Consider the following 22,934-nt stretch of genomic DNA (forward strand, 5'->3'; position numbering starts at 1 on the left):
ATTTCTGAGCAGTAACCACAACAGCAGTATTAGTATTTTCATACTATTTTAACAAACGTAGTTTCCTTTAAGTAAGTAATTCCGATATTTGTTTGTTTTTAAAAAAAATTACATTGATTTTATGTTAGTAGTGCTTAATAGTCCTGCCTCTTGAACCCCAAACAATTCAGGTACCCTCACTGGAGAGGGTAACTGACTTCACTGTGGCAGAGATATAAATCCACGTGGTTTCTAGCTAAAGACTTCTACTTCGTCAAGTTGTACTCTCAGGCCTGAGCTCAGGGCTGAACATAGTTACTATCACAGATGCGACCCAAAGTTTTTGGTACCCCTCCCAAACACAATGAAGCAAAGAAATCTCTTAAAGATGAAACTGAGACCTTGGTTTTGATTTGTGGTGAGATGCATCATTTTAAATATGCTTTACAGTAACAAATTAAAGGAGCTGCGCTCACAATGTGCGTCACAATTTGCCTTTTCCTGACCGAATAAAAGGCTTTATATATTTGAAGGACCCCACTCCACCGTCATTTAAAAGATTTATCAGGCTGACAGCTCAGCCTAGTTACATAAAAGGGAGTTGCTTTGCAAATGTGATACAGTCCCAGTTGAAATTTATTTACCTACATCAACATCGCCCTCTAGTGGGAGAATTGCAAAGAAAACTATTTTGCAACACTGTGAATATCACTGGATATGATTTTAAATATTAACGAGAGGTAGAAGCAGAGGCAGGGTTAAAACATTTTACTGTAGTGCTACAGTAGTCAACAGATATGAATGAAAACAGGCAATCATCATGTTTTCATCACATTGTTCCATATGACAAAAAAAATCTGGCATGTAGAATCCCACAACATGGCAGCAGTGTAGAAAAGAGGATAGTAATGAAAAGAAAAACAAATTAAGCATTCAAAGAGTCGACTTCCTTCTTCTGCTTGTCCGTCATCTCCTGCTGTGCCGATTGGTACTGGTGATGAGGCTCAAATTCAAGGACTAATATACCAGTAAAAAATCAACATCAGACATGGCTTGGTTTAGCGTGGCCATACAGGCGTCCTCGCTCTTGTGTGCTCCATCACACGGACACACACACATACATGCACTCACACAAATACATATACAAAATGACAAACCTACACAAGCCCCGGGAGATCGATTGTCACCCCTGGTCTCTGTCGTCCAAGCTGATTTAGATTAGGAAAATCAAAGTTAATCACACAATAAATACATTCTGAAATCTCTTTTTGAAATAGACGGCCTGACAAATATATACAAACTGATTAAAAGATTAAAAAAAAGAACAACTCATTACTAAGTGTTTACATCTAAAACAGTCACTTGAACATGTTGAAGTCCGAGATGCACACACAAACCCCTTCTATTAGGCCAAAGTATTAGTTATGTTTTCCTCTCTCTCTGTATTTACTCCCTCTGTTTCATCCTCTCCATGCTTCTTCATGTAACTGATTGTACAAACTAGTGTCATGGTCTAGACCAATAGGTGTTGTCCTATCATCCCTTCAGTTACTTCACTACAGGCACACAAATATAAAGACACTCAGTTTGGCTCTCGGCCCTGCCTCGTTCCAATTCTCCTTCCTACAAACAGAAGCAGTGCTGCCTGTAAACAAGTACTCTTTGTCCTTTCGGATTATAAATACTGTTTTGGTAAATGCATGATCAATAGCAGACAAGACGGAGTGCATTTTAGTGTACACCGATACAAAACACACAATTGCACTGTGAGAAGAGTTTCCTTCTTCATTTGCATTTCTTCTGGTTGGTTTTTTTTGTTTTGTTTTGTTTTTTGTTTTTTTCTTATTTTGGCTTCAGCATTAAGGCCCAAAAATCTGGAGTGTTAGGGAAGAAGAAGTCCAAGTGGTGATCTGCCTGTGCCCAAAGGGCCTATTGTAGGTACAGACAACACGTGTACAGGCACACTCACAGATAAACAGTATTGCAGGGGAATATAAAAGACACTAAGGAATGGTGAAACATCCTCTCTGTCATTTGTTCTTACTAAATCATTCTCAGACTATTCTCAGTCATACATTTCTTCCTTTATTTGAAATCTTCTGAACCGTGCTCGTCCTTCAGTCCTCCTCTCCTGTCCAAAGTGCTTGGGTGCCGGTGCTCTTTCAGTCTGGCTACACTAGGGGGTGCCGTTTCTCTCTGCTGATGACTGACAGGCGGTGGCTGTGTTTATTGCTGTAAGGTCCAGGCTCCTTGAAGTGAAAAGAAAGGGACAAAGTTGCCCTCCCAGCACTGATCTGAGGTCCCTGCCCTCCTCTGTTAATTAGAGTTTGTGCTTTTTAGAGGACTCCGATGCCAGATCAGTGCCAGTGGGGAAACTCCTTCCTCGAGGAGCTGGCTCAGGTGAAGACGTAGTTGAGCAGGAGCTGGGAGAGGAGCAGAACGCAGAGGATGAGACACTGACGGCCTGTCAGCGACACGCTGTCGTCTGTTGTCCTCTGACGAGCCATCTGACGACTCAGAGCCACCAGGTTCCTGCAGGAAGAGAAGGATCAGGATCAACAACTGTTTGAACGAATTTCAACAGGAATTCATAAAAACAACATGAATCCCAGCCTACATTTCTCAAGATGTCCCAGGGTGACTGAAGTCGGAAATAATACATATTCATTTAATGATTTTTTTTTCTTAAACATTTGCTTAACTGTGTTTAGTTTCTGAATACTTTAGGAACACCCAAGTCGCTCTAGTCACATCCTGCATATGTTTTAAGGGTCACAAGCCAAAAACTAAATATGATAACAATGAATGAAAATGCAAACACCTACTAAAAACAAGCATAAATGCACTTTTCCAGCATTTAATTCCAATTAAACTATATCACAGACAACTATGCTTACAGCTATTTGTTGTGCCTGAATCATCACTACATCTGTCAGTACATAAACATCTACACGAGTGCTCCAGAGAGGTGTATCACGAAACAAAACTAATGGTTAGCAAGCATAAAATCTCAGTTTCTGTGCCATAAAAGTGGCTCTCTTTTCCTGGCTAAATCACCATGGTAATTTGCATGTACTCATTTAGTGATGGAGAACATGTGGAACTGTTCTTAATACCCGGTTCTAATATGCTGCAGTCTCTTTTATACTGCAGGAATTGCAACTACTAGAGGAAGTTTAGTAAGTTAAAATTAATTTCACTTAAGCTGTAATGTTTAAAGTCGTCGTCGCATTAGAAATAAACACCACCAGTAAAACATAACTCCTACCACTGTGTTCTTTCTTATTTTAAGAATTTCTTGTGTATGTTTGGATTTTACTGTAAAAATCAATATAAAAAAACAGAAAACATAATATTATCATCATAAGCTGATAATGTTTGATTGGAGTAGGTGGAACACATCAGTTCTGTACGTGGGATTCATTAGATAACACTAAGAAGTGAAACTTAAGAATAGTTTATTAAAGCAAATATTAGACTCCATTAACACAAATAGTTACACAGCTGGACTGGGACTAGACTGTTGCCAAGCAACACATTAATGTTTTCCAGAACAGCAGCTTGCTCCCCACACATCACTGCCAGTCAGCTGCGTTGTATCGTGTGCATTTACGTGAACCTTTCAATTAACTGTGCAAACAGTTCTGCAGCGGCTTCGGATGCACGTGTGCTTCTGATGAGTTACAGCTTCATCCGAACATAAATTGTTTCATCACTTCCTGAGCTCCTTGGATGGTCTCCTGTAGCATTCAGCGGTTTTTGTTAACATTTTTTTTTTATCTTATACATCGCTTTTGTGTTTATTTAAGGCAGCTCACCGATTCTTAATCACTGCTATGAGCTCTGTTGCCTTAAGTCTTGCATCACATTGTTTCAGAGAGCACTGGCTCTCAGGCTGTAGTTGATATGAGACATGTGTGTCCGGGTCTCTTTCCCATTCTTTGTAACATGTGTTGTAGCTGGTTTACTCTCGGGAGGATTGGTGGTGGATCGCAGCTGTTGGCCTCCTGGGCTTTTTGACCAGGTGGAATTTTGCTCACATATTTTTTTGAGATGATACCAGGTAGAGGGTGATTTACTTGATTCACAAACATAGTGCTCCCTCTCATTTCCTCTCTTTTTCCCGTGGATGTGTATATGTTGGTTGCTACAGTTTAAACCTGTTACTATCTGAGACAGTCTAATGACATGTTGTGACTAAGCTGTGTTACGTGTAAAGGCAAAGTCAATTACACTGTGCTGTACATTTACTACTCATTTACTACTATGGGGCGACTGTGGCTCATGGGGCGACCGTGGCTCAGGGGGTTGGGAAGCACATCTGTAACCAGAAGGTCGCTGGTTCAATCCCTGGGCTCTCTGTCCTGGTCGTTGTGTCCTTGGGCAAGACACTTTACCCTACCGCCTACTGGTGTTGGCCAGAGGGGCCCGATGGCGCGAAATGGCAGCCTCGCTTCTGTCAGTCTGCCCCAGGGCAGCTGTAGTTACAACTGTAGCTTGCCTCCACCAGTGTGTGAATGTGAGAGTGAATGAATAGTGGCATTGTAAAGCGCTTTGGGTGCCTTGAAAAGCGCTATATAAATCCAATCCATTATTATTATCAAATGACTTCAAAACCAATCTGCTTACATCTTTTTACAGGGCTGTTTTCTCTTAATTATACAACCTCGCAGATGGGGACCAGATATAATTGACATGGGCTTGGCATATGGTGTCCCTTATGCAAAGAGGCTAATGCAGGGGCCCAGGTTCCAGTCTATCCCAGGCTCTTTGCTTTATGTCACTGCCCTGCTCTCTCCCCATTGTCCTATATGCCAGTGGTCCCCAACCTCCAGGCCACGGGATTTGAGGCTCTCTCTGTGAAATTTATGGTTTGTTTCCCTGGGTCTTTTCCCGTGTGTTATGAATAAATCTTCTTTTTTTTGGTACCGGTTTTATTTTGTTATATTTATCTGCGACAACTTAACCTCCTAGGACCTGGAGTCCACATATGTGGACATCACAATTTGGGTTGTTTAGACCAAAATACAAAATTTTGCTCTACAAGGGCCTGATATCCACTTACGAGGACATTATACTGCCACTGTTCTATCAAAATTTTAAATGAATGTCCTCATATGTGGATCTCATTTCTCTCAGAAAGAAAAATCAGTAAAAAAAAAAAAAAAAATCTGGTCATTCTTTGTTTTTACATTCATCAGGTCCCAATCAGTCCAAATAGTAGTTGGTTTACTCTCACCTCTGGATATCCTGCTGTGTCTTCTTTATAGATGTGATGGAAGCTTCTAACATGGCAATGTCCTTTATCTCTTTACTGCACCGGGCACACTGATTAGAATAGCCTAGGTACATAACAGACAAGAGACCAATGATAAGACACCAGAAGGTTAGATTTATTTAGCTATTTTATTTTGGGGAGGGGGTCACATACACCTCACCTTCATTGTCCGAGGACTCATGTGTGGGTTCCGGCGTAGTGCTGCTGCTCTCAGTGTTCTGGCTGCAGCTAGACGGCTGACTGCTCGCCTTCCTATGCTTCCCGTTAACCTCAGCCTGAGAGGAGAAGTGCAACAAACTTCAATTCGGAAAATTCCCAGCATACTGCACGCTGACACAACACTGGCTATCTGGATAAACTGCAATGAATATCAAGTGGCTGAAAATAAGGGGCTTATCACGCTTGTCAGTGACATTGCAGCAACAAAGTATGAGTATGAAGAAAGAAGCTCAGAGATCATTCTGATAAAATGTCAGTGAAAGGCTCATCAGTAAATATTTCAGTTTAACCTTCTGTTGACTGGCCCAGCTGTGACTGTAGGAGAGTCCGTTGTGTTGTCTCTGGCTTTTCTCCTGCGTCTGAATCACGCCATCCTTCTCAAACTGAACAAAACAGCGCTCAGGTTCCCACGGTCGCGTGCTGCAAAAATAAACCAGTGGAATTTAAACTTCCTCACATCCTTGTTTGCTTGTCCCCACTTGCTGATACCACAGTGCTTGTAGGTCTTCCTGCAGCCCCCAACCATCGTATTCATTACAAAAGGAGATATGCATGAGCGTGCATGAAAGCATTTGTGAAACAACAACCAAAGGACTATAAATACTATAAATAAACCATAAACTGCAGTACTGCGTCATGTCTGAGATATGGTGAGCTAGATCACAGTGACTCATTTGATTTTTTTCCTGTTGTAAAGTTTATTACAGTAATTAGCAACAACCTGTGACTGACCAATAACCCCTGTACCAGTTTCAGTACTGGTGTCCTGTATTATATACCTCATAATACTCTTACTCTCATTATATATAATATAAATGTTTGTTATCAGCTTTCAGCACCTGACTATTTCAAGTGACATGTATTGTGGCATATCAGTATTTATTCTCACACCATTTCTGACCCCTTCCTTCACAGGTCACCTTTTACTACACTTATAAGCTGAATAAAAAAGGCCCTAGTGTGTGTGTGTGTGTGTGTGTGTGTGTGTGTGTGTGTGTGTGTGTGTGTGTGTGTGTGAGAGAGAGAGAGAGAGAGAGAGAGAGAGTGTGCTCATACTCCATGTGCTTGTAGGTCCACTCAGAGGTGACAGAGTGCGGATGGAAAAGCTGTGGAAGCCAGGGTTTGTCTCCTCTCTCTCTGGTGTCTCTCCGCTGAGCTTCCTCCAATACAAACTTCTCCTGGGTGGCACGCACTTGGTCCCTATCCATGATAGCACTGGTCACATGCCGCCACAGTCTGCCAAGAGCATATTACAATCAGATGCAAATGGGGAAAACACACTGGCCAATGAATTGTGTATAATGAGATATAATGACATCCCAGCCACAACCTCGTCTGGATATCTAATAACGTCTGCAGTTAAAGGTTCTGAGCATTGGGTCACTGACACATGTTAAATGGAAGCCACTATTACAGTTATCAGCTATCATGCTAGCACAAATGTTTTGCATTTGTTGACTCAATAACACTCAAATTAACAATTAACACAGATGATCTTTGTGCTTTACCTTTCGGACTCAAATTCTCCCTGCTGGTCTAACTGGACCACTTGTCTCTTGAGGCGACCGCTGCGAATTTCTGGACTTGGGTTCCACAAAATCTCCTGCTGGCCTGAGCGCTTCTCGTGAATAAATACCTCGTTGTCCTGAACAAAAGTTTAGCCCTTTTAACGTTTTTTTTAAAGTTAATTGACCACAACCATCCATAAGACTCTACATAAAAAGACATTGCCCTTATTTTCAATCCAACCTGGAAACTACTGGAAACTATTCCCAAAAGATCCCAAAAAGTCATCTAGAAAACAAAATAACAATACTGAATTTCTTTACTTTTGCTTTTTGATGCTCAAAGCCACTGTGAGAGCAATACAGAGGAGATCCTTTACTTTATGCACCTTCCAGCTGCTCCTAAACCTATGATTATCTATTTTGTACTACAGAGTATTACTAATTACTAATTGCTAAAGAGTGGTGTGTGTGGTAGCAAATGATGCTGAAAGATGTATTCAAGCTCCTTAGACTTCATACGAGATCAAGAGGATTAAGGTTCTTACCCAGTGTCCATCAACAGTGGCCAGTACTTCCTCTCCGACAAAGATCTTTCCATTGATCTGATTTACAGAACCAGAACCTCCAAGAAAAGGCTGAAGTGAACAGAATGAAAATGCAATACCTTTACTAAAACAGCTGACTAGATAAAACAACCAGTTAAACAAATGTTTCATTTCTTTTTTCTGAAAATATACCTTCAGTTTAAACTCCAGCTCTGCTACGCATTTGGTTTTCTCACACTCAATGGTAACTTTCCCTCCCAGCTCTAGTGTCATAGTGCCGTACAGAATCCCTACGAGAGAGAGACAATATTGCAGCATCAGATCAACAAGTTCAGCAGAAGGAAATTCATAAATTATTGGTAGAATTTATCATGTAGGCAACTGCAGTGAGTGCATTCCTGAGAGACAAGATGAAGGAAAGAATTTTAAAAATCCTGAAGCAGACCCAAAATAAAAAACTTAAACCTGCCTTGATTTATATATCTCACCCATCATCCATCTCGAACTCTGACTGTCTGCCATATTAGAGTTCGTGCTCACAGCGAAGCAGAGCTTCATTTGATTTCCAGTACATCAGACATATTGGCCAGAACAGATGGCTGTAATATTTACAGCCCACACAGATTGTGTCAGTTTGGTCAGATTTCATTGTAAACACGGTAGATGAGCTTGTGTTCTAGCCTCCTGTCATGTGTGTGCTGTTGCAATGATTGGTAAATTATATTGTGAGAATGAGGAGCTCAAACAGAATTGGCTACAATCAGCGTGGTACAGCAGAACAAAAATCAGAAGCAACAAAAGGTATTATTTTCAGACAATACAGGTCATTTGTTTGTGAATTCCACTTCTGAAACCCAACTTATTAGATGCCATGCACATTACAGATCCACTAATATCCTCCAGTGCTCACTCATTCACACTATCCCAACTGATCTGTAGACAAAGTTGAGCCTTGAAAAACTGGAGATGATCCCGTATCTGTGCTTACTGCAAAACTATAAATTACTTAACATCTCATATCTTCTTTGATTTAACTGCTTATAATTATAATTTCATCTCCGAGGAAGTGATCCCAGAGAGAAGTAAAGGAAGTGTGTAAGTTTATCTCTGAATGTTTGTAAAGCATTCCCACGTTAAGCTTAACAACCAATATATGGAGCGACTGCCTCTCTCTCCCTCTCCTGTTATTACTTCAATCATGAAACCGATTAATGATCAGCTGATCGGCTTTTCTATCGCGAGTCCGTCTCTCTTCTTTGTTTTTGGCTCACTTTGCACCAGAAAGAGGAAACCAGTGGCTGAACAACAGCAGCATGTTTAAGCTTGATAAGCTGTTGTTAGAATGTATTTAATATTACTTTCTACTCCAGGATCTTTTTCTACGTAGCTGACGCTGGTAACTGTGCAGGGGCGGATCCAGCAAAGTTTAGCCAGGGGGGCCGATAGGGCATTAACAGGGGAAAGGGGACACAAAGACATACTTTTCTTTCTTATTCTCATTTAAAATGTCTAGCTTTTATTAAATAATTATCTGAATCTTACACCCAAAGATGTAATCTTATGTAAAATATATAGAAGTCCATTACTGTATATAGTAACTATTAAGTCTAATATACCCTAGTAAGCTATAGTACTTTTTCCTTTGGGAAGGTACCATCTGTGCAGTCTGCAGTTCTGTTGAAGAAAGATGTTGAATCTATTTAATTATTCTTGAAAAATAATTGATTTCTGTGCATTTTTTTTCACACTGCGTCAAATTAAAGTTGATTATGTCGATTAAGCATCATGAGGCAGAGGGTGGTTCCCTATTTTTTTGCTGGGAGTTTGCAGCCCTATTAGTTAGGTTGCTGAATATTTCTCCTAAGTACTCTTTAAAATACCAGAATAGAAAGTATCAGTATCGAGACACTTACAAATGTGGATTGCACAACACTGGACATTATATTTCTTCATTTCCATTTAATACTTGTACAGCTGCTGTTATTGTATATATATATATTTATATTTCTTCATACATTCTTATATATTTCTATACTGTGTATTTGTGTATTTTGTTGTACGGTTATTTTATTTTCAACTTTAATTTATATATTTTATCTTATTCTTTCCCAGTTAAATTTACCCTTCATTCTAATTGGTTGTTGTACAGTTATTTCATTTTTAACTTTAATTTTTATATTTTATTTTATTCCTTTCTAGTTAAATTTACCCTTTTTAATTTTCATATGTATTTCCTATCTCATTCATAGCCTTTTTTTTCTTTAGGTCACGAGCAGTTGTGTAAGCATTTCACTGCATATCGTACTGTGTATGACTGTGTATGTGACAAATAAAATTTGAATTTGAATTTATTGCTGAACTATGAAATATTTTGGGTGCAGTGTAATTTTTATATACAGGTATAACAGAAAAGCTTTAGTGTTGTTGTTTATTTAAACTTGAGTATGAACTTATACAAAATGCAGCAAGGTATTAAAAAAAACAGTTTTATTGATTAAAAACACTATATGGGATTCATATCGGTATCGGCAGATATCCAAATTTATGATATCGGTATCGGACATAAAAAAGTGGTATCGTGCCATCTCTACCCTTTACCACCGCATAGAATTTTTGGCACTGAAAACATATTACTTATTTCCAAAGAGATGTTGCAGTATTAAGAAGATTATGGAAAGATACTGCTAATACTAACATAGCAACAAGGACATGGAACGATTAGTGGAGTAGAAAGTAATGCATATTTATTACCTTTGCAGTGAGCATAGGGCATGGTGATGACATACTCCTCATCCCTGCTCAAGAATAGCAGCCGGGCTTTGCCATCTAGAATAGCTGAAAGAGAGTTACCTACAAAAGCAGGAAAACAGAGAAATATGTGGTTAACAATGCTTCTCATAGACTGGGCCAGATCATGACGGTGTCCTTGCATGCCTTTTTATAACCGTACACATGTACTGAATCCGTACCGATCATCTGGCTGAGACAAATGAATTAGATCGTGAAATACTGACTGTACCATAGAATTTGGACTTGGCCAGGATGCTTCCACTAATAGAAAATCCATCCTTCCTATTGCAGACATAAAAGGCAGAGATGGGTGGATGGTGCGACACCTGGCAGAGGACAGAGAGAGAAAACGAAATCTGAGCAGCAGAGCGAGGCAAAAACTGTCAGATACTCTCTGGCCAATGTTCCCTCTAAGCTGCGTGTGCGCGCAATTGCGCACTGCTGGCACGGTCTCTGCACACAGAAAATCTGCGTTGCGCACAAAAAAAAAAAAATCTAACCTGAATTGAAATTAAAATGAAAACTTTAACAATTCTGTTTTGCAGTGTTAGTCAGTAAGTGACAGTTGTTAGTTGTTTAGGAAAGGGGAAGTTTTAGGAGTGTTTTGAGATGTGAGAGATTTGCGTCATTTAGCGCAAATCTTGTGTAGTTAGTGCGTAGTGTAGTCAATAGTTTTGTTGTGTGTGTCAGAACAATGAGGCGACTGCTGAATGTTACAGGTGTTACAGGAGTGATACATCTCCTGTTGTCAGGCCTGCAGGTATCAGACTGTTGTTCTTCTTTATCTCATAGTGACAGAAATTATTTTTTGGAGTGGCACAAATAATTTGTGTGGCATCAAATTTGATGCAGAACACCTGATTGTTCTGTAAATAGTTTGAAATGTTTGTTTAAAAAACACCTTGGCTGCATTTTTAGGTAAACAGCTGCAAAAAACTTTGTTGTTTGCATAACTCAGTTACTTTTTTGAAGAAGTAACTATATAATTAATTGCCCAACATTGGTCATTATATACTGTATTTTGCAGACAGAGTTACAGGACTCTCTCCCAGACCTCAGACTCATAATACAAGTCAGAGCTTTATTTAAAAAAAAAGAAAAAAGAAAGTTGTGTTTTCAAAATTGGAGTTCAAGTTATTTTTACTTCCAATAGTGTTAACATACTACACAGGTCATGAATAAGATTTTTTTAAATTTTCATTGCAAGTGGGCTAAAGCAGTTAATTAAAAGTAGCCTAACATAAATGTAAATGCTGTAATGTGATTATTTTAATAAACCATGTAACTTGGATGGATTCGATGCTGGCGTAACCACAGTGCACACGTCTGCTGTCGCTCACAGTGGTCCAAGGGACCGCTCAGGGAGTTTGTTCGCTCAGACACATGAAAAATTAGAGGGAACATTGCCTCTGGCACTTATTAATTTTACACTTGCTGCATAGGTGTTTGCTCAGTGTGTTTGTCGAAACAGTGTTTGTGCAAGATATTTCACACGAGACAAGAGTCATGTCCAGTTCTGGTTCGCCACTTATCTACGAGTCTGATTTAACCTGTTCAGCTATGTAGAAAGTGCAGCTGTTGGTCTCTGGATGGAGCCAGCAGCAGCGAAATGTCTCCCCCAGGATTGGATTGTAAGGTTTTTTCAGACCCTGTAAATGCAGACACACAGAGAAATGTTAGTGTCACTTTAAGCATCATCCAAAACAAAGAAGATTTATTTCCCAGATTAAACATCAAGCTACTTTAATTTTTTGTTATGCTACTATTGAGCACAATTCTTAAGTAATAACTTGATTCTGTCCTGTTTCACGTAATAAGCAATATTATGGAGTGCAGCACCACTTATCCAGAGAGCTACAACAGACAGTTCTATAGATGTTATGCAATTACTCCAGCAGCAGAGCAAAGTTTTTGTTTGGTAGCCTTATGATGAGAGCTTCTCAAGAATTTATCAGTCTACAGTTTCACAAAAGTAGTCAGCTGAAAATGTGCTGAGCAATGCCAGATTAATCGACACACATTATCTGCTGGCTCAGATTCCCAGAAGCTCTGCTGCCACAGAGGAAATAAATTTCTAACCAGTGGGAAGTGCGTCCTGACATTTTTACAGCACAAATGGACCCTGAACAGAGACATTTGTCAAGCAGCCAAAAACTGCTAACACTTAGAAAATCTTCCAGTGGTACTGGTAAAGCCACATGATAGAGGTTGATGGGTTGTGCAAATCTATAACTGACTGATGAGTGTCCATTCAGACTTTAAAAATTTAGGAAACACTAAATAGTTGAAGCTTTAAGTTTTTAGTGATTCTGCTCTGATTCATGGTGAAATGTTATTTAAAAGATCACCGGCTTGTAGTATACAACATACTGCATTTTATTTAATAGTAGTGATGCACTGAAAAGCTTTCACATTACTTCTAAAAACAGATGTCACTGTAGTCTCTAACAGGCACTGAATGGATGTGCATCTTGTAATTAGGTTTGTCATACAGTACAGCTAATGTGATAACAGAACTATATAAGCTTGACTGGAGTGAACGTAGCTTACCTTGGGCTTCTTGTAAAAACCTGATAAGTACCACCTCAGCACCTGCTTGATCCGACCATATGCACTCTCTTCCAGTGAGGCTCTGTAGTGAAGAAACAAAAATAAAAAAATAAAAAAGACATGCATACAATCTATAAATGCGGAAAAAAGAATCACCTGATTTCAAAAGACTATATTTTTTGTAAGTAATGGAAACAGAAGAGTGCAGTAAATTTTAAAATACATGGCTAAATATAAAGCAAACACACCACTTTGCATTATGTGTACAATGGGTATTATAATAAAGCACCACAAAACTTGGTGTTCAATGTGTCTTCCTCTAGATTCAAGGCACGTGTCTGTACTATAGTCAAACTCAGCCCATATTTTGCAAGCATGTCTGGAATGACTGCAGCCACTGCGGCTGTTATGCTACCTACCTGCATGAAACTCATGCTTGTTCTAACAGTATGTGTTTTGATCATTATAGTTGAACAGCTGCAGTTTTAAAGCACTTTGAAATCAGGTGATTCTTTGTGATACACCCTGTATGTTCTTAAGTGAAATCACTAAGATTTACTGACTGTGAGAGCAGATCTGCATGATAGTAGTAGTCAGACAGCTTGTCCAGGAAGGAGCGCGGCTCCAGGATAAAGGTTGGAAGCACCACCTTAGACAGGTCCATGCCTGGCCGCAGCTGCTTCAGCAAGCTCCAGATCAGGCCCTTGTTCTCCTCTGATACAGTCTCCACCTGGGATGCCTCGCCAGCCTAAAGGAACATGCACAGAGGGCAGGTAGTTGTGCGTAAGTAAGATTAGAAAAGTAATCAGGATGGCGAACAGAACTGCAAGGCAAACATAACAATCAGCCTCACCTCAGCCATCTCCTCTGTGCTCTGCTCTACATAGGCTGTGGCCTGTGGCCCGGGGGACAGCTCATCTGACTGGTCCACATCGCTCTCCTCCGTCAGTCTTCCACCGTTCTCATTGGCTGCAGCGTCCCAGTCGTCATGAGCTTCGCGCTCCGATTTATCTGAAAAGCCGTCATGCTCCATGTGGTGATTTCCCAGCAGCACTGTGTCATTCAACCTAGTGAACAGATAAGCAAACAGGTTACAACTACATTAATAATAATGATAAGCAGCCATTTTATCGCTGCTGTATGCCGGCTCTTGAATAGCCCTTGCAGAGGAGAAATCTGATAGCTTCTCACTGGCTTGATCTTTCAACTTGTGCATTATGATGCATAAGATCAAGTGACTTTTCAAAAGTCACTTGAGCCAAAGTTTTTATGACTGCCTTGCTAGTGGAGAAGTCTCTAAAGAACAAGAAATTACCTACCAAGAACATTACAGCTCTAAATGGCTTTTAACTGATGTCCTCTTGTATCCTCCTCACAGTTATGATGAGTATGTCTGCTACTTTAGAGACTATGGATGTTAATAACTTTGTTGACCTCAAGGGTTGACAGGACATCCAGATTACAAATCCTCACGTCCACATATCCCACCCCTTAAACATTAGGTTTGAATTTACGTGGCTACAATAAAGATGCACAAACAAGTTAATATATAAACATGCAAGTATTGTATATACAGACAATACTCAACTACCTGTAGGCTCTGTGCTTCAGCACATTCATTTTAAAACAACAATGGATATTACAGTAAAGCACCACTGTAAATGAAACACGTGCATTTTAACAGCGTGCACAAATTTTAAGGGCCCAAAAGTAATTGGACAATCGCCTACTAAGTATTTGTCAGCACACAATGTAAAACGATGAGTTTTTAGACTCACTGGGGTTTTGCCAACAAGATCATTTACAAACATGTAAATCAGCAGCACTCAGTCCTATGGCACACCTGCGCTGACTTTTTTATTGCCGTCAGCAGCAACAGCATGAGGAATTAGGTATACAGCAGATTTGTGTGTGCTCGGATTCACATGGAAAAACAGAAAAACAAACAAACAAAAAAATCCACATTATACAGCATTTTATTATCCACGTGATGATGCATAATATCTGCCTCACTCTCAATTAACTGCTCCATTTCACTAACTGAGAACCAGATACAAGCAAAAATCCCACATCAAGAAAGACAGATTCTGCTGGTGACTAAGACTGAAGATTTCACACCATTACCGACTACATAATTCCCCCCAAGATAACTAATTTGAGTGGTTTTTAAGGGTTAAGGATTACATTTTCCCAACAGTTAAATTCAGTCACAGAACTTGTACATGTACAGAACAAAAACAACATACAACTATCCAAACACATATGGTCTGTGCAGCAAATGCTTACACTAACCCAAAAATTAACTCGAGAAAATAATCATCTTAAACTTCATGCTGTGCCGAGTTAGTGTTTTCAAGCTGTGTGATTTTGCAATCGGCAATAAAAAGGCCCAGACCTCAGACCTGCTATCACTTAATCAGAAAAAAGGGAACAAAACATGGAAAACGAAAAAGAAGAAAGTCATACATCAGCTTGTGAACTGTCAAAGAAGGAACGAGGAAGAAGTGAGAGTGAGGGGCGGGAGGGAGAGATTTATGAGGTTGGTAGCTAAAAAGGAACAGCCTACAGCCATTTTACAATTCAGACAGTGGAAGTCTGTGGAGTGAGACTGCAGAGTCCTACATCATGCAAAATCAATGCCAGCAATTTCCAAAGCTTTGTTTCCTAACAAACATGAGCAACCGTTGGGACAGTGGAAAATAACTGCATTGTGCTGCAAGCTTCCACAAGAACATACAGTATTAGGATTGTGGTCACAGCATACAGGGAAATAGCCTGTCCAACAACAAAGATAGTTACAGGTTCAAAATGCCCCAGGGTTTGCCAAACCTGAACAGTCACATTCCAGCTAACGTTAATGTTACTTATTAATCCAAACACACCCAAAGGTAAATAAGCTTTCCTTACCTCAAAGTCTTAAAACATACAGACAAACTCTTCCTCAAGGATCAAAACACCACCAGTAAATCCAATCACAGATGCAGCCTGTCCTTGTCTCTTCTCCTGTGTGCGTGTGTGAATGTTTTCACTCTACTCCCTAAAAGAAAAAAAGGTGACGCTCTGTTTCTTCGACTCTGGCAAACCTGCTTCCTGAATGCGTGTGCATACGTGTGTCTGTGTGCATGCCTGCAATGGCTGTGCTGCTACCGTCTCTGTCTGGGTGGTGTATGGCTCATATTGTGCTCCATCTTCCTGCTCCTCTGTCAGTCATGTGACTGGTTGGGCTTTTGTGATTGGATGGGAGAGGAATTGGAGAGGAGGTAATGCTGGGATGGATGTCCGGAGGGAGGAGGTAAGAGGAAGGGGAGGTGTGAGGGGGAGTGAGGCTTCTAATGTTGGATGTAAACCATACACAAAAAGATCAGAATGAGGGCTACATAACCAATTAAACACACTTGGACCACATAGTTATACTGCAAATAGGATTTCAGTGGCAAACAGGGCACCTTATGATTTCAGCTATTGATTAACTTCATACAAAAGCCCCAACTCTGCTTTGTTTCACAGCAAATACTCAAAGTTGTATACTGATTACGCTCTATTGTGTGTAAGCTGTGAAATTAAGCCTATCAAGTCCAATGACTGTTTTTCATAGACATTGATCAAGTCTCAGAATGCCTAATAATCATAGTTACTCTGACAACATAAATGGGAAATGGAAGGCATTTCCCACAATCCTCATTGTGGGAAATTGTGGGGGCGATCGTGGCTCAAGAGTTAGCAGTTCGTCTTGTAATCAAATCAAATCAAATCACTTTTATTGTCACATCACATGTGCAGGTACACTGGTACAGTACATGTGAGTGAAATTCTTGTGTGCGAGCTTCACAAGCAACAGAGTTGTGCAAAAATACAATAACGTAAAACAAGCAAAATATAAGATTGGCTAAATCTGAGACTAATAAATATATGTACAATATATAATAGTATATGCATTACTGGATGTGTATACTAAATATGTTTTTCTGCGCGTGTGTGTGTGTGTGTGTACGTATTTTACAAATTAAATAGAGTAAACAATAAAATAAAATATATAAAAAATATACAGAGTTGGTTGAGACATGTGCAAAAGAGTGGCATTAATTGGAAGGTTACCGGTTCGAGCCCCGACTCAGACAGTCTCGGTCGTTGTGTCCTTGGGCAAGATACTTCACCCGCTGCCTACTGGTGGTGGTCAGAGGGACTAAGTAAAGCGCTATACAAATACAGGTCATTTACCATTTGTATCCTTCCCTTTTCCCCATTATACCCAGATCTCATCAAAATGCATTTTTTTAGCCACTTTCACAAGGTCAGACTGTATCCACTCACTCGAGCAAAATGCCAAAACTTTGCAGAATCCAATTTTCCAGCTTTATAAAGGCTGATAACACATGAGTCACAAAGAAGGGCACAATCAGGACATGCTCAACAGACTCTGACATGTCACAACAGAAAACGCAAGGGTGGACTAACGATGGCTGCATGCCATCATATCCTGCTATTGTGCATGCTGGTAATGAGCCAGAATTATCGTTATTAGTTGTGCCCACACTTTTCCTATAGCACAATGCACTGCTTACTAAGAAAAATCTACATTAAATGCAGAGACTGCCACCAACAAAAATACATTTTTATTTTTTAAAATATAGTTTACACAACAGTTGAAGTCTATTTAATTTTTTCATTTTTTGGTTCTGGAAACTGCTTGGTTATGATTCAATGATGATTTAAAAATAAACTGTCCCAAACATTGTGAAGTTATCCAACGTTGGATTCAGCAATAATGTCTCCAGAGAATCCATGTTTCTTCATCCACTGTTCTGAGCTGACCACCAGAAAGCACAGAGGCTGTATGTGACACAGCATGGAAAAAGCCAGCCAAAGAGAGTAATGGTAAACGGCCTGTATTTGTATAGCGCTTTTACTAGTCCTCCCTAGGAACCCCAAAGCGCTTTACACACCCAGTCATCCACCCATTCACACACTGGTGGAGGCAAGCTACAGTTGTAGCCACAGCTGCCCTGGGGCAGACTGACAGAAGCGAGGCTGCCATATCGCGCCATCGGCCCTTCTGGCCAACACCAGTAGGCGGTAGGTGAAGTGTCTTGCCCAAGGACACAACGACCGAGACTGTCCGAGCCGAGGCTCGAACCGGCAACCTTCCGATTACAAGGCGAACTCCCAACTCTTGAGCCACGATCGCCCCTTGGGAGACCACAAATCCCAGTTGTGGTCAAAAACAGCCAAGCAATGACACATCAACCAGCATTTTATCATCCATGTGATGATGCATAATATCTGCCTCACTCTGCCTCAGTCCAATATTTCCAGTCTCTTCACTGCCTGCAAGTAGCTCTGAAAACCATGTCTGAAAAATGCAGCTCATTAAACAGTTTGATTCAAAAACTAAACACTAAACTAAACAGAGCACTATTTTGCCCCAGGTCCTAGTCCAGCAAAACTCTTATCTGTAAGGTGAGATCCTGCCCTCAGTTCAGCCAAGCATACCCAGGGGTATTTGTTATAATGTTGTGTGAATTGTGATGAATCTATGGTTTCTTATAAGCCTAGCAGAGTTTTTAAATAAGGTTGATTACATACAAGTGCACTAAAAGTGACTTTTTTCCCTAGTTGCATTACAAAACTACGATAATTTAAAGAACAGACAGTTTGAAATCTCCTAGTTAAAAATGTATAGAGAATAAATAAAATAAATAAATAAAATCTGGATTTGACGTTCTTGGGCTTTAGCTGTTTTATCACATAAGTGAGAGTACCATGGGAATTTCTGACAGTGATATGAAAAACAAAATGGGGCAAATGGTCAACAATCAGAATCAGGATCAGAATACTTTATTAATGCCTAAGGAAATTATGCAAAGCGTGAATACAGGAATCATCGGTGATCCAATAACAACAAATTATAAAAGAAAGACTGAAATCAGTCATATGTCCGTGGATCTAGCTGTGTGAGTTTATGACTTACTGCAGCAGCTCTGTATCAGTGAGTGCCGTGGACTGCAGCAGGTTCAGTATATGGGAGGACTCTGAAGTCGTGCTGATATCTCCTTCTTTCCCAGCTTTGGCCGTCAGCTTGTAGAGGCTGGAGCAGCTCAGAGCCAGCTCCAGGGCATCCATCCAACACCGACCTGGAGAGCAGATTTTTTTTTTTTTTAAGGGGAAGAAGGGTTGATCAGTTTGGTTGCATATATATAGTTTCATCAAACATGCAAGAAGCTGCACCTTCAGATGCCTCACCATCAGACTCAGATGCAGCTCTGAAGATCAGGTAGTTACTGGGTAGAGGCTGCGTGATGGAGCCAACGTTCTCTCCTTTGGGACCCTGAGGATATGGATCAAATACTGACTCATGCTTCATGTTGTGTATTCATGTTGCACCAATTGAAACAAATGGCTCTCCCAAGGGCCATGAGAATTATGCAGCACTAAACGAGATAATTATCATTTAGAAATAACATTTACGGTGAGGAAAATAGAAGACAGCCAGTTTCTTTTTAATACAACCACTAGGTGTCACCCAAGACAGATTTTTTTCCCCACACAAAGTAAAATCAAATAAAATTATTACTACACAAACAAAAATAAAATCAGATTTAACTGTCTAAATACACAAAATATTAAATTGTCCTAATGCTGAGTGAACTTGTCAATTAAAATCTAACTGTTTTTGATTACATAATTTTAATTGGACAGAATAAACCTACAAATATGTCTGACCTTGACAGCCCAGATTGATTTATCCAGTGGGTGGTACAGCTTGAAGCAAAAGCCGTCCTTCTTGGAGGGTCTCTCGATCAGCTTGCATGCACTGAGCAGGATGGTACCCACCCAGTGATCTGTTTTGGGGGTCTTATAGATCAGAAGAACCCCAGGCTTCAAGGCACACCACAATCTGGTCCAACTTTTTAAAGAGCCACGGATCTAAAGAAGCATAAGGGATGAGAGTGGAAGCAATTTAGAGTAACTAAATAAAGTAAAGAAAATGAAATATGTTAATTCACAACTGCAGCATATTAAATATTAAGAGCATTGAAAAGTAAGAGGGAAACTGGGAAGTCAATATGTAATGACATCAGTTTAACATCAAGGTTATTATTATCCTGGCTGTTACTGCAATAGTGTCACACCTTTAACCAGTTGGACATGATGATGACGCTGGGGTCCTTAAGTGCAGTGGACAGTTCTTTAGCTGCTCGCTTCTTCTCTTGCCTATAATTCTGCTTTTGGACCTTTAGAACATTATAAAAACAAAAGCAAACAATAATGAAAGATCAGAACTGAACAAAGGACTGATATCAAAGTTTTAACACTAGGTGGAAGCAGAGTCAAACTAACTCTAGCATTCAACATTCAAAGACTTAACATCAAAGGTAAACATTTAAATATTTGAATACTGCAATGTTTAAAATGAGCATGCACATGAGTCAACACAGCTGCTGACCATCTCAAGCAAGGATGTGACCTCTACCTTGAGCGACTCCTTCCGGGCCAGCTTCTCGGTGGGGGAGGGGCAGTCCTTCTCAACACCATTAAACATCCTGGACTCAGACTGGAGGCGGGAGTTAAGACAGAAAGGAAAGACAGAGTTAAATGATGGACAAATAATCCTGTTGGGAGGGATTTTAGTTTAAATAAATCTGTGGTTAATAAAAGTTTAAATAACCTTATTTGTTTTAGTTGGGAACGGCCCAATATTTTACTGTTTTCAAAGGTTTGTAAAGAGGGGTGGGTGGCCCTTTCAGTCAGCAAGGAAACTTGGCAGGCAGTCATTTGTGGCGCTTTGACCACACACCCACTAACTTCCTTGGTTAAACAACAAGGGGTGAACTGAAGTAAACAGACATTAGAATCACAGTGGTAAGTAATTTGCAATTTCACTGTGATGTGCAGTTACTTAACCACTTGTTCTATATGCACTAACCCAATATTATCATCGAGCCCACACAGGCATTCTGTAACATCCAAAGAGAAAGCCATGTGAATTATTGCACATATAAATAGGCAATCTTGCAAGACGAGGCAAAGCGACATGAGGAGAGGAGACGAGACAGGACTATTACCCACTGCCACTGGAAATGTTTATTTACCACTCCTAATTCATATTTATAAGGGCGGAGACAGATAGGATAGTTAGCACTAATACAACATAAACAGCACCGGGGCAAAATAGGTCTGGGAGTCAAATACATGGCTTGTGGTCCTAAGGACACAGTTCCCACCACTGGCCTGAGATTTCAAATCCCACAGTTTTATATTTATTCTTGTTGTGTTGGTGCTGTTTAAACACAATGTAAAATTTTCCCTTCCTTCTATATTTTTTAGTGACCCATTTGTTAACCACCCCCTGAAAATAAGCCTAAACAGCTGCTGGATTTCCCTATGATAAAATTCTCACAGATGTCTCATTCTGCTACCACTATGAGCAATCAGAGAGAACTAGTCATCACAAAAGGCAACAGTGTGCTCTCACCCAATGAGACATTAATAGTCAACTGTTGAGGACCTGCCCAATCAGGAACTGAGTTCTTACCTTGCTGCCTGGTGATAAGACAGGACTAAGTTCATTACTCAGCATGGAGAGACCGTTCCTGTCTGTCTCACTGCCTGGTGGGAACCCACAATACACAGTCACATATAAATGAAAAAAACTTGCTGACAAACAATTAAAGCATGGCAGTGCACAAAGCAGTTAAGAAAGAGCAGCTGAGGTTTGCTGATTAATATGGCATAAGTATGTTTCACCACAGTGCGCCATACTTTCCCAGACACTGGAATCCACTATTTCACAAAATATCACGTTTTGTCACTTGTGACATCTTGACCTTGTACCTGGGCTGAGGTTGTAGAAGTCGTTGTCTCCTCCATAAGAGAGGTTCCTGGTGAGGGTGCGGGGATCAATTTTGGGCGGGGAGGTAGCACTGGGGCACAGCGAATACCTCCGATGAAACAAATTCTCCTCCTTCATCCTGGCGGCCTGCTTCTCCTCTGCAGGGGAGAGACGCATAAAAGAAAAAATGGAGACAAGGTAGATGTAAAAAGGATGGAAGAAAAAGATAAAGAAAGAAATCTGTAGCTAGAACAAAAGGGAACTTTCAAGTTCTGAGCCTGCATGCATTAGTTCAACCAATATTTTCATTTACCAATAGTGAAATATCCTGTCTTTACAGATCCCTCTCTTTTGAATCTGATCTTCAACCCGTTTCACTGACTCTCAAACTCCATATTTATTCACTTCTTCTCTCCGTCTATGTCAATCCATAAGAGCCCCCACCCTTTCACTTGTCTCCTACACTAACAAAGACCTACTGTACGAGGACATGTAAGCCTGTTCACATAATGGCACTGTGCATGGCAGTGACAAGCAGTTCACACTGTGTATTGTCAGAGTAAATGACAGATGGAAGCCTCAAGAAAGTTCAGTTAGTCTGACCACAGACATCTACTGTGTCCAGCCACACAAACGCTATTCTTATTTTCCCCATTTCAAAAACACAGCTTCATCAGTCCTTCCCTAGATATCCACAAAGAATTATCTTCTAAACAGTTGCACATTTCCACCCACAAAAAGGGACAAATGCAGCAACTGCACATGTGTACAGGATCAAGCTTTAGCTCTGTAGCTTCAAGTCGTTGTTGTGCTGTTGTTAATTTATAGCAGTGGATGAGTCATACTTACAGACCACCAAGCCCACATAAAGAAAAAAAAAAAAGCACACACACACACACACACACACACACACACACACACACACACACACACACACACACACACACACACACACACACACACACACACACACACACACACACACACACACACACACACACGAATCTATACGGGTGTACACATGCTGTATGCATGCCCTGTTTTCGCCACCACTGAGCTCAGAAACGATTGACAAGTTGCAAACTATTCTTAGCACGTTATTAACGGCTGCTGAGGGTCACAGCAGTTTCCAGAAAGATCGTTTTACTCAACCAAATAGATGTCGAGCTGATCGTAGCAAATCAGAGCGGACTGTAAAACAGGCAGAGCGGAACCACCTGGGTCTGTCTGAGCAG

The 22,934-nt window shown here is 40.3% G+C and overlaps 1 protein-coding gene across 3 annotated transcripts in view; it reads right to left on the bottom strand.

Annotated features, from left to right (window-relative positions):
- Positions 1-732: 732 nt before the first annotated feature.
- The window catches only part of osbpl5 (oxysterol binding protein-like 5), a 46,713-nt gene continuing 24,511 nt past the window's right edge, over positions 733-22,934 (bottom strand). The window contains exons 3-23 of one of the 3 annotated variants that reach the window (XM_080304885.1): positions 21,702-21,857; positions 21,403-21,472; positions 20,341-20,421; positions 20,000-20,101; positions 19,590-19,793; positions 19,110-19,194; positions 18,838-19,000; positions 13,723-13,936; positions 13,433-13,617; positions 12,870-12,951; positions 11,870-11,968; positions 10,549-10,645; positions 10,281-10,379; positions 7,722-7,819; positions 7,530-7,619; positions 6,985-7,121; positions 6,533-6,712; positions 5,767-5,896; positions 5,418-5,532; positions 5,219-5,321; positions 733-2,511 (exon numbers count right to left, since the gene is read on the bottom strand). In XM_080304885.1, coding sequence (XP_080161011.1) covers positions 2,376-2,511; positions 5,219-5,321; positions 5,418-5,532; positions 5,767-5,896; positions 6,533-6,712; positions 6,985-7,121; positions 7,530-7,619; positions 7,722-7,819; positions 10,281-10,379; positions 10,549-10,645; positions 11,870-11,968; positions 12,870-12,951; positions 13,433-13,617; positions 13,723-13,936; positions 18,838-19,000; positions 19,110-19,194; positions 19,590-19,793; positions 20,000-20,101; positions 20,341-20,421; positions 21,403-21,447 — 2,445 coding nt within the window. In that variant the 5' untranslated portion in view covers positions 21,448-21,472; positions 21,702-21,857 and the 3' untranslated portion in view covers positions 733-2,375. Of the gene's footprint in view, positions 2,512-5,218; positions 5,322-5,417; positions 5,533-5,766; positions 5,897-6,532; positions 6,713-6,984; positions 7,122-7,529; positions 7,620-7,721; positions 7,820-10,280; positions 10,380-10,548; positions 10,646-11,869; positions 11,969-12,869; positions 12,952-13,432; positions 13,618-13,722; positions 13,937-18,837; positions 19,001-19,109; positions 19,195-19,589; positions 19,794-19,999; positions 20,102-20,340; positions 20,422-21,402; positions 21,477-21,701; positions 21,858-22,934 lie in introns of all 3 variants that reach the window. The other 2 variants (XM_026176484.2, XM_080304886.1) reach the window with 2 other exon arrangements.

This window comes from Astatotilapia calliptera, chromosome 7, assembly GCF_964374335.1.
Source record: "Astatotilapia calliptera chromosome 7, fAstCal68.1, whole genome shotgun sequence".
Classification (NCBI taxonomy): domain Eukaryota; kingdom Metazoa; phylum Chordata; class Actinopteri; order Cichliformes; family Cichlidae; genus Astatotilapia; species Astatotilapia calliptera.